The following is a 12650-nucleotide window of genomic DNA, read 5'->3' on the forward strand; positions in this document are numbered from 1 at the left end:
GTTATTGCAAAAACAATTCAGAATCTTATGAGTATAAGCCTAAATTTTTTTAACCTTCTTAAAAGCATACTAAGTTGAAGTCAATTTACCATTAAGCTGTTTCAAAAGAGGAAGTGATAAAAACTGGAACAGAAGAAATACCCAGTCAGCAATCCAGGCCACTTCTTCCAAATAAATGGTAGAGAAATATCATATTCCAAAATGGAAATGTTTAACATCGGGATAACAAATAGAGCTTTTACAACGACATAACATTATTTTAAAGTTATCAGGGATTGCCATTTACTATATGTGCTCAGACATGAAAGTCTATAGCACAGATGTTGTCTGGAGCTGTCTTTATTGTCTTTGGAGAGAAATAGGTGACTTGCAATCCAAAAGTGCAATTTCTTTCTATTGACCCTAAAGGAAGTCTAAGTTCAGGTGTCTACAGTATACGTGTAATTCATAGCACTCGTGTAGGTAGTGCTTAGTCAAAAGGAAGACCTAAACTGTCTGACAGTCAGGTCCCATCATAAAAAAACCCCGATACTGTATCATAGTTCTGTAGGTACCAATATGAAAAATATGCAAAGCTGCATATTTTGCCGCGTATATGCAGCTGCAAAGTCCTGTGCAGCTATAAAGGACTTCAACTCTTATTTCTGAGGATTCTTGAGCGCCTCATATAGTTCCATTATATAACCTACCTAGTTCCTCAACGCAAATGCAAATTTATCTAAAAACCTAAACAGACCACTGCAGAAGGAAGAACGATAGGGTTGGAAAGGACATGTTGTTCAGGATGAACTTTAAGATAGATATGAGCAGAACCTTGAGATCATCCTATCTGTTTTGAGGTAACCTATGCTAATATTTGTCAGAGATATCTCTAGCTGAGTTTTGTAGTGATCAGATGTACTCTTATGTCATCAGCTATCAGCCAGTTTTATATGAATTTGATTTTATATCTTATATTTTAAAAAAAGGTTAATGCAGTCATAACAAGCAGATTTTTGACTGTCAGTGAGCCTCTCCCACCCCTGTTCCCTAATTAATGACTTTTAAACCTTTGGCCAAATTCAGAAAAACTGGATAGAGGTCACTGTAAAAACTTTGTGTAAATGGACTTCCAGAGAGAGGGTAGGTGCCGTGAAGGAAAGGCTGTTCTGCAGGTTCACAGCTTATCACATCAGAGAACTTATAAGTGCCTCAAGTTTCCGTCAGAGCTCACCTTCTCTTAAATATCAAAATTACACTCTGAGGACTATATACCTTTAAAGGAAGACAAAATAGTTGCTTCTGGAATACTATTCACTTTTGTACTCTGACTTCCATTGGGTGAGTAGTCCAAAGCCATAAAGAGGTCACTGGTAGCATACCGCAATCACTGGATTTTGGCTGAGATTGTCTAACAATGGTGTTAACATTAGGAGTAAGTTAAAGCCTAAGAGGCTCTCACCCATAATATAACTCTAATTCTGTACAGAGCTTTTTCTGTTTGTCTGTTTTTTAGCCATTTAAACTCACCAGTGTCAGCACTGTTTCCTGTTGTTTAGAATGAGGGCAGCTTAAACAACTTCAAAAAGAACAAAGTTCTGTCATGTGTCCTAAATGATAGTGTAGTGGCATGGTCCTAGCAATTATATATAAAAATATATAGTACAATTTAATAGAATTTAATATAATATAATTATATTTTACTTACTTTAAACACCTATATAAAATTACAGATTTGGTATAGGACCTATCAAAGAATAAAAAGTACTGTGTTAGGTACTATTGGAGAAGGGGATGCCTGAACAAGCTTACATCAAAGCACAAAGGGAAATATATACAATTTTCTGGAGCATGCAGAGGATGTGCTGCCATCATCCTTCCTTTCAAACAGAGGAATAACCAGTTAGCGATTTATGGAGATTTTCTAAACTGTTTATTTGTAGTGTATTTTGACTGGGGTATTAGTAGTTTGGAGATAGTAGTATGACTTTTGTTAATATTATAGATGGTACAATCAGCTGCAACTTAAGAAGGAATAAAATAAAAGTCATTTTGCAAAATGTCTGTATTAGTAGATGAACTGCAACAAAAGCTATCCATAATTATTGGCAATCTCTTGCTTTTATCTTTAAAAGAATATATGAAGCTGGCATCATTTTATCATGTAACTCAGAATCAAAATCACAGTAGCACAAAATAGTATTACATGTTTATTGTGTCTTAAAATATAGAAATATATTCCAACAGCACATTTAAAAGAATAATATAACAATAATCTTCAGTTTCTTATTCTTAAAATGGTACACCATTATTCAAAAATATATTACTTAATGTACCCAAAATTTAGTTTTCATCAGAGTCTATTTAGAATAAATCGAGTTCAAAAAGCATATCCATCTACCCGATTTATACACAAACCAGTACACTTTTTGAAGACAGCCCTAGGAAACTTAACTTTCAATATTTAAGTATTTCGAAATGGTAATTCAGTGGGAGACATTATATTTTGATATACATCATTGTATGTGAACTGCAACCAGACATAAGTATGTAGGGAAAGTAAGTACACAGTAGAAATAGAAGTGTAAAATGGAACTCTAATACTAAGGGGAAAGAGCTCCAGAGACTGAAAACAGAACTGTTAATTTTTCAAAAAACTGAGTGTATGCGTAGAAAAGATTTATGATAGTACTGCAATAGTAGGATAAAATAAATTAATTTCTGCAAAAAACTAGACACTTGCATACACACATTTGCACACACACACTTGCACTGCTTTTGTCTGTCTGTAATAATCTGAGTTTTTCTGAAATATACTTTAAATAACCTCTGAAGTCAGAGTTTAAATGGATAGATTCTCTAAGATAGGAGAAATTGATATGGTCTGTTCATTTTTACCAACACTCTGAGAACTGTATACATGTAGCATTTTTAATCAAGGCAAGTTCTTGACAAAAGCATGTACTATACTTAACTGTGTAATAAAGACAAAACAGAGTTTCTATTTTTCCATTTTCATAATATTAAAATAAAGGGGTGTCCAAAGATATTAAATGTGGTAAATTCAAAACAAGCATATGGGTTGTGGTGGTGAGAACTATTACTATCTGGGATTAAACTGTGCAATTCACAGCCACAGGATTTTGTTTGAGGTCAAGAATTTAGGAATATTTTTAAAATGATTATTTATATGGATTTGAGAATTTTCAAAGTTACAAAACTTAATGCTAAGGGAAGAAAAGATATTAAATTTTATGTCTCATGATTTTGACCAATCTCTAACTGATAGAAAAGAATATGGGGCCTAAAGCACGTGATAAATAATTACCCAATGGCTGCTTCTGAAAGGTGTTTTTCATTTTCCTCTGAGGACAGGCACCACCAGAAATGAGATCCTGGGTTAGACAGGCCACAGGGCTATGCCTGTGCAGCAGCTGCTACATCCTTTTCCTTGCACAGTCAGAAAACACACCCAGAAGTGGGAGCTGAGCCCTCCCAAAAGCTGACCTTCTACATAACTTGGGTACATAGTCAATTGCCTGTATAATGGGAGGGCTTAGGTGTTTGCCTGATTTTACCTTGTGCTGTTATTTATTAAAAAATATTTGCCGCAGTAGTGTCATAGACGATAAACCGATGCGATTTGAGGTAAGAATGTTGTCGTTTAATTTTTAGTGTTCACTTGGAAAGTTATAGATAGAGGCTGGAGTCTGTCTCCACAGAATTCCTGAAGCTTTGAGCCTACATCCCACAAGCCAAGTAAGAACGTACTCCTCTAGTTACACTGATCTTGCTAAAGAAAACAGTTTTAACAATTATGTGCAACCTTTTAACTTCTAGTTTCTATCTACTGTTTATTTACTTAAACACTGTTCAACATTTCACTTTTTCTAATGGAGCAGAACTTCTAAAAGAAAAAATATGTTTAGCCAAGCAGTTTTGTTTAGTTTTTTTTCTGTGCCTTTTTCTAAATAAATACCCACCATAGTTTTCATTGGCACAATATGACCAAACCTATTTTAGTTCCTTTAACATATAAAGCAGTTACAGAAGTTCTGGAGCTTCTCACTTTAAAAAATCTATACAAAGCTTTTAGTTTAAAATATTGAAAATGGAATGAAATAGGTTCCAGTATGTTCAATTGAAAAATCAATTTTTCAAGTTCTACTGTGTAGTAAGGTGACCCATAAAATAAATGGTTTTGAAATTTTGCTCATACAAAAGAAAGTATATACTTTTAAATAAATAAAAGCTACTATATACATTATACTGTACATTTAAATGAGACGTGACATGAAATGGAATAAATTTAGGGTTGCCTTTTCATCAGCAAGGCTCATAACTTGACTTTATTACAATTCTGCATAAAATCCTCTGCTTTAGATTATTATTTTTTTGTTCTAGTGGCAGCCACATGAACGCACCACCATATTCCTGTATTTTTTTAAAATAACATTGGAACTGTCATCAAAGTAGAGCACGGAGATTGCATTCAGTTTTGTTGGTGCACAGCATGGCTTTGGTACATGATCAGGGAACATCAAATGAACCTGAAAGACAGACAAATACATTGCTCATATATCAAACAGAGAGGTACAAGGATCAAGTCAGTGCAAAGCATGGCTACACAATGCAAAAAGTCCTGTGGTCGCAGATTTTCTTCGGTTAGCAACTTTAAATCCTACCTTACCTCCAGAACTTTCCACTGATTTCAGCCGTATGGGCAGACTTATACAATAGCAGAGATAAATTAGGAGGCGCGGCCAAGACAGAAAGTTGGTTTTCAGATGAAATTTAGAAAAGCATCAGCGTTAAGCTGTTCTTTAGGAAAATACTTAAACATATGGTTAGTACCATCTCTGTTCAGGACAATGCTTTTAACATGAAGCACACGCTCAAGTCCCTAGACTCACTGGGAAGTGAGCACGCAAGGGCTAAAATGCTTTCCTGAGCAAGAGCCTGCTCAGCATGGAGGAACACACAAGGTTTGCAACAGAAAGCAGAGGCTCGTTCTGAAACACTGGTGTCAGCCTGTGAAACAGTAAGATGTGGGTTCACGGACAACATCAATGTATTTTTAAGGTCTTATCTGGGGATCTGTGGATCCATTTCTACTTCCACTGAAGTCAAAATCAATTTATAAGGTGGATGCCAGCTGGACAGAAGGTTTGGGGAAGGAGCTGAGACAGAGAAGGCTTTCTGTACACAAGGCTGGAATATATCAATGGAAGGTTAAAGAGAAGGAAAACAGTTTTGAACAGCATCCCAGAACGAACAAGATCTAGTGGAAATATCTGAAAATGGGGGAAATACAAGTTCTTTGTATTTTAAAGAAAGTTGGATGTGATATTCTACGCATGCTGAAGACTTGGAAACTGGGGAGGCCAGAAAGGAGGGAGTTGTAATAGAGAGGGCAAGAGATTATTAAGGCATGGATGAAGACTTCAGCAGTAATAGGTTTCATTTGTACGTTAAGTCTTTGTAAATCTGTTATAGCCATCTGTCTTGCAGTGATATAAACCCAGAGTCTTTGCCAGACAACAGAGAACAGTCTATCAGGAAACGATTTTTACATAACTGTTACCATGAGAAGGTCTTTTGAAATGAACAATAATAAATCCTGAAGTAGCAGTTTAGTAAGGGTTTAGACACACGTTTAAAAACAGTTTAACAAATGAATAGCAAAGCGCTGAAGAATGATTGTGCCTTGCCGAAGCAGATGTTTGCCCTGCCGTAACTTCTGATCCCACCAGCCTCTGCCTCTCCAGCTACAAGCTCCGCAGCTCTGCGAATGCACAGGCATCTCCGATGTTAGACTTGCTGGCCTTTTTCACAGTAGAGATAGCCTGGAAAATCCTGCCCAGTCACAACTTTTGAAATGGGCTACTGTGGTTTTCTCTCTCTCTGAGCTGCCTTTCCTCCACAGAGCCACAGTGAAGTCCAGGCTTGAGTTTTGGTGGTGCTTTTTTTTTTGGGGGGGGGGGGAGTGCCAGAGTTGCTATCAGAGAGGCAAGAGCCCCCCAGAGGGGTAGCTGAGCCAGGGCCGCACCAGCCCGAGGTGGCCACGGGGAGTGGTGGGAAGCAGCGCAGCACTGTGCGCAGGCAGCACGGACCCTCCCGCCGAGGCGCTCAGCCCTGGTACTGACCCTGGAAGGGGCCAGGCGGGAGACACTTCGTCACGGTGCTAACCATCAGTGCTGAGACACTGAGATTAAAGCTCTTTCATTAATTATATTTCTAGTCCTTGTCAGTGCTGGGCAACTCAAGCCAGGGGGTGCTCTGCAAGAACCCTTCCTGTGACTAAAAAGCCTCAGCGGAGGGAGCAGTGGTGAGAAGGAAGAGCTGCTGCTGATCAGGTGCATGGCAACGGCATCGCCTGTGGCTACACTGCACAATAAACACCACATGCGCTTCGGAAGAAAACATGTGGCTTTGCCCTAACAATGGCAATACTGACAGGCAGGCCATGCTTTTAAATAGTACCTTTATTAAAGTGAGAATTTCAAAAGCCTGGAAGCTAGTGTGAGCCTGCCTGCTGATCCACTGACTTCAATGACCATGTGGCTGATTCCACTGCAATACTTTTTCAGAGGCTCATGGGAAGCAAGAGAGGAGAAGAAAGGATATAACTCATTTAAATATGATCTGTCTTGCATGTATATGCATCTGTGTGTTCTATCTAAGTTCAGCCTCATTTCTCCTGCAGAAAAAAAAGAGACAGAGAGGTACCGGCCCAGCATTTCTCCTATGCTGGTTACAAAATAAAAAAAAATGAGTCAGTAATATTTGGAGGGGTACCAAGGAACAATCACTTCCCAACCCAAAGAGCGGGCTTTTTCAGAATGGTGTAATCAGTATGGCTGGGAGATGATTACATTTGGATTAGGGTGGGGTGTATGAATAATTGTTTCCCAAGCCATCCCCATGTGCACACCTTGTGTAAATCTGAATGTTGTATAATTTAAACCAGAAAGCATTCAACTACTGTTATCTCATCTAATTTATGTGCAGTTAAAATTTAATTAGCCTCATGATTTTTTGGCTGCATAACTGAATGCATGTACAGTACATGCAGAGGGAGACACACAATTCCAAAAAGACCATAAAAAGGAAGGAAAATTTAAGTATCCAATTTAACAAAAACATTCTACAGAAATTTCTCAACCATGGGAAATTAACCATTTTTGGAAAGGGTAGTTGCACAAGTGAAAATCGCTCTTTTTATTTCACAGTCCGTAACTGTAGGAGGGAACTCTAACCTAGGGATCTCACTGATATTGGCAGCTCTTCTGAGCAATGTTTACAGAGTGTTAAATTATTGCTTTGCTGACCTATTTCTTTTCATTTCACGGCTGCATATGTGCTGTTCTTCATCATCTCATGGACACCTTATTATATTCCTTCCTAACGAGCATTTTCTCTTCCCCTGCACCTGAACACCTTACCACAACTTTTCTGTTTATTCCCGACCTCTGACTTTTTCTCTTCTTTTTGTGTATCTTGCTGACTTTAATCCTGGGCTAGAGAAATAATGTTGCATCAGTGGCAGGTCTTGTGGAAGTGCATAAATGAGAAGCTGAATGGAAAGGAAAAGGTCTCAGGCCACGCGGTTGTTTAAATATCCCGGTCATATAAGAATACTCGACAATTTTCACAGGCAAAAATTGTTTTTTGTTAGAAAGAATCAATGAAAACCAAGTTTTCTTTGTCTGGGGGAGCGAGAGGTGTTTATTTTTCCCCAGGAGGGTAGTAGCTGAACCCACCTCTGAAGTGGAACAGGCTTCTCAGGATTTTTTGTCAAAAGCAAAGAAAAAGATCATCATCCGGGAACAGACTCATCAGCACAGTCTGGTGGTCAGGATACTTTCCTGATCAACAGCTTAAATTGGGGATAGTCTTAAACCCATGTTCCCTTAGTTGCAGTCGAGTGCCTTGACCTTTTTACAAACTAATTAGGACTGGCGACCATTTCCTGTTCTGATTTCGTACTCCCACTCTCTCCCCGTGCATTTTATCTCATTCCTCTGTTTCTTAATCTGTCTGTAAATATTAACGATGTTCAGAGGCAGTTCTTCAGTTGGCATAGGCGAAAAATTATGACTAGATATCAGACTCAAAGCATTACACTTAGGCCTGTTCTAAGGGCCTTGGTTTTTGGAAGTGCTGTGCTTTCAGAACCATAACAGGATGTTTTGGGGGTAGAGGAGGCCTTGCCAGCTGCTACAATTCAGCTCATCCCTTTGGCTGCTCCAGCTGAAGCACAAGAACACAGGCACAGTTTAAGAACTGGCAGAGGCAGAAAGCTGGCTGCAAATCTCCTGTTACATGTAGCAGGCAGAGCAACAAAGCCAAACACACTTTTTTATAAATTGCATTTGTTAGCCAGGCATGACTGAACATAGTATCTCACATGCTAGCACATCTGCTTGCAGAGCTTCACATTACACTACATTTTGAGCTGCTCTGACAATAATTGACAGCAGAGGTCCACAGAGTGGCCAAGTGTCAACATTTCTGGAAGGTATAGCATGTAGATGTTAACATGGAGCGGTAAAAAAATTCTTGGAAATGGGGGCCCTCCTTTGGTTCATGCCTACAAAATTCTTCAGTGGTATGACATAGGCTTTTCATGTATTATTGAAATTGAAATGGAAAGTAAACCCATCACACAGGCTACTCTGGACAGTTCATTCACTATTCAGTGTAATCATCAAAGCCTATCTTTGAAATGGGTTACCATTTGTTGGAGATATTCAAAACCCGTCTGGATGTGATCCTGGGAAATATGCTCTAGAGGACCCTGCTTGAGCAGGGAGGTTGGACTAGATGATCTCCAGAGGTCCCTTCCAACCTCAACCATTCTGTGATTCTGTGTGATTTACACAAATATAATCAAAATCTAACAGTAGCAAACAGAGAAGAAGAGACAGACCTATGCTTGCAACTGCAAAATAGACAACGATAACACACACAGAGGCATACCAGAGTCTGAACAATGGCATGGTTCGTTGCATTCATGTGGGCATTGAGTGGGAAAGAGCACTCTCCATCGCAATAAAACGCAGCATAGCCTTCTGGTGCAATAATCCAATCCTAAAACAGAAAAACAAGTGAACATACTCTTTTTTTTTTTTCCCCCTAGCTCAGAGAATTTAAAACTATATCAAACTAACTAAGACTTGTCCAAGGACAAAATGAACTTCATAATGTGGCATGTAAAGATACTTTTTTTGCCAAAAAAGAGTATTTGATTTGTTTCTGCAAAACTCAAATGAAAATTAAATTAAACTTACAAATCTGTGCTGAATATGAACTAATAAGACTGTAAGGGGAATTAAAGGTCCAGAACTACTTCTCCCTGATTGAAATTCCTGAGTACTTTTTGTTGCAACAAAAGTAATTAAAATGCATCCTAAATGCATCCTCTTTCTTCAACACATTCAGTTATTAATCCTATTATTGCATGAGACAAAAGGTTACAATTGATTACCCATTGGAAATTGTCATTGAAAGATGCATTTTGACTACTTCTAGCAATAAGGACAGCATACGGAAAAGATCACATGAGGGAAAATATTTTAAAGTTTTAATGATGACTGCATGTTTAGCTTCTTGAATTTCTTCTTTACCAGGCAAAAGAGCTGTGGTGGGAAGAGGGGGGAAAAACAGGTATACATTCCATGGTTTTAGTTTCTTTTTATCTCACTTTATTCCAAGTTTCACTAGTCAAATATTGTATAGAATGCATTTCATTCTCCAACTGAAACATTGAATTATTCTAATATTTTTGTGAAAAAAATCTATTTTCTTTTTTCTATGGCCACCTTGAGTTACTGAAGATTTGAGAGCCTTGCATCTCTGAGTTCTTACTGATATATGCAAAGTTTCAAGGTTATTGATTGCTGCTGGTTTTCTTGCTATTTCTTTGCAGACACACTTTCTGGCCTCTGTTTTCTTTTCTTTATAAGGTCCCACCTCTGTCTCTCTGATCCCTTACCACAAACACCTTATTTTTTGTTATTGTACAGTAGGATGAGTTTTTTCTACAACTGATTAATGCTAGGAATTATATGAACTTAGCAACAGTTTTATCAAGACCACTGAGCAGTAATCCAAGCTCTAGTTCCCTACAGACTCTAACCCAATGAAATCTTTCTGACTTGCAGTAGATAGTGGTGAACCAGGGAGAATTCAAGTGTAAATTTCAAGAAATGTATTGCTCAGTGGGGGGATTTTGGTTTCATTTACCTCATATCTATTCAGATCTTGCCTAATGGTTTGAATTTGCCTTGAGGTGAGTTAATTCAGATCATAAACCTATTAATGTCTTGGAAAAGTTTGAGAGAGCAGTAGCCAAAAAAATTAAAGAGATAGTGTTATCACTGAAAGCAGCAGACCGGAAAGGTGACAAGCTCTATATTTCATCCTAAAGGACTGCAGAGTTTAACAGATTATTGCAGAATGCACTTTAAGAATTGGTGAAATACCACATACCATGAGGAAATATCCAACTATAACTGACGGGAGACTGTAAAATAAATTTTCCTGATTGGAATTGATAGGAAACAGCATTTATAACCATACCTGCCATCCTAAGTCTCGGAAACTCACATAAAGTTCATGTTTCTTACATGCTTGCTTTTGCTCACTTGTATTGTAATCTATAGGAAGAAAATAATAATAATAAATTATTCAGAAACTTTGCTACAAGTGACAGTATTTAGCTGTTTTTGAGCTCCTGATCAAACAGTGCAACAGAAAGGAACAAGCATACTGTCATTTATATTTCTAGCGTTGTCATTCATATTCACAGGGTAGGTCTTAAATTCTGTGTAAACGTGGAAATTCAGAGTCAGTGGTGTCAGCATGATGTCATTCATGTATACAGTGGAAATTATGCCTTCAGTATTAGAGGAAATAAGTTTGCATGACACCTACTTCCTGGCTAAGTAACAGCTTTGATAACATTGGCACAGGTAACCAAAGGAGGACACTGAGAGCCCATCCCAAGGTGTATTAAAGTCATTTGTTTCTTGGCACAGATATAACTACCAGGTAAAGAGAAGATAACAGTCCAGTTCAAAAGATAAATTAACAGAAATAAAATTGTCTTGATACAACAAAACTTACAAAATCTGTTATTTAAACATCCGTACATTTTGTACTCTTTCATTTTTTACCATATTTTCCAGAAATATTTGTCAGCTAATGATTTTGGTTGTTAGTATTAATGTAATTAAGTAGAATAACTGATGCTTTTTAAAGTCTTAAATGTTTCTGCACTGTCAGAGGTGTGCCAGCATAGAAGGACATACAGAGCTGTCCATACATGCCTGTGCAGGACAATCTTAATCCTTGAGAAAATGCACTGCTTGTTCCTTATTGCAACCTGCCTCAGATTAACAGGAAGGGAAGAGAATGGGGTCATAGCTTCATTGCATTTGCACCGCCATAGTTTAGGCTGTTAACTCTAATGATGCTGTCAGTGAGGCATGCAATGGAACTGTGAGGACAGTCTGTCTCCTCTAGTTCCATTTAAAGAATCCTTAATGTGCCTTTTTTTTGGACCAAAATATCATTTCTGGCAGAAAAATATAACATTGGCTGAAATTCACAACATCAACAATAAAGACATCAAGAAAGACACTGAAAAAGAAAAGAAATTTTCAGGAATAAAAGGATTTTTTTAGAAATGTTTTTAACACTAAAAGATTGGAGGCTGGGAGATGTCTATTTAAAAATTCTTGGACTATTAAGAGGGGCTTTTTTGCATAAAATGAAAAAATAGGCATTTTCCCATATATCCTGGAATAATATGGAAAAGATTTCTGTTGACAGGAATAATTCCATGATATAGTATAGCTACTCCAGAACATAATATTCCTCTAGAACTTATACTTTTATCCTTCAAGGTGCCTTAGAGCTTGGTTCAATGAAATGCTTACATATATGTTTAGAAATACTAATAGTCCCGTTATTTAAAGTTCACATTGAAGCACAATGAAATCATAGAATTGGAAGGCTGCAAAAGCTCTCAGTGGTAATTTAGTCCATCTTTCTGCTGTAATATGGAATTAATATATGTAGGCCATTGCTGACAGTTGTTTGCCTGATCTATATTTCAAAATCTTCAAGGAAGCTTCCTTCCTTCAGTTCTACAGTGTCTGAGATAACCTGTTCTAGCGCTTCACTATCGCTGTAGAAAACTCTTTCAAATAGCTAGCCTAAATGAGTTTTTCCACAATTTAAACAATAACTTCTTGTCCTGCAGCAGGATAATCGATCTTTATTCTTGTTCTAAAGAATTGCTTTGCATCTTAAAAATATTGTTAGAATTTCCCACGACTCCCCAGGCTCCTGCTCCTTTGCTACTCTTATAACTTTTCTAAACTAAGTAAGCTCCATTCTCTTAACTGTCCTGGTTTGTGATAGCATTGCTTCTCTGGATTCTCTTCAGTTTGTTGACACCCTTTTGAACTTGTGATGGCCGAAACTGAATAGAGCGCCAAGTAAAGTAAAATAATTATTTCATATGGTTTAAGGATGATTTTCTAGCAATATATCCCAGAGTGGGAATTTTTCAGCAAAATCACACTGTCAAATGCTCTACTACAAACTCCAGATCCTTTCTGAGGTACTGCTGTTTAGCTACCTTAGCATTTTGTTGTATT

General features: G+C 37.6%; 1 protein-coding gene across 5 annotated transcripts in view; it reads right to left on the reverse strand.

Annotated features, from left to right (window-relative positions):
* Positions 1–2176: 2176 nt before the first annotated feature.
* BMP5 (bone morphogenetic protein 5) overlaps positions 2177–12650 on the reverse strand; it is a 78045-nt gene continuing 67571 nt past the window's right edge. For all 5 annotated transcript variants that reach the window (XM_068937399.1, XM_068937398.1, XM_009687031.2 and 2 more), the window contains 3 exons: positions 10564–10640; positions 8962–9072; positions 2177–4529 (listed from right to left, as the gene is read on the reverse strand). In XM_068937399.1, coding sequence (XP_068793500.1) covers positions 4380–4529; positions 8962–9072; positions 10564–10640 — 338 coding nt within the window. In that variant the 3' untranslated portion in view covers positions 2177–4379. The remainder of the gene's footprint in view (positions 4530–8961; positions 9073–10563; positions 10641–12650) is intronic.

This window comes from Struthio camelus, chromosome 3, assembly GCF_040807025.1.
Source record: "Struthio camelus isolate bStrCam1 chromosome 3, bStrCam1.hap1, whole genome shotgun sequence".
In the NCBI taxonomy this organism is placed as follows: Eukaryota; Metazoa; Chordata; class Aves; order Struthioniformes; family Struthionidae; genus Struthio; species Struthio camelus.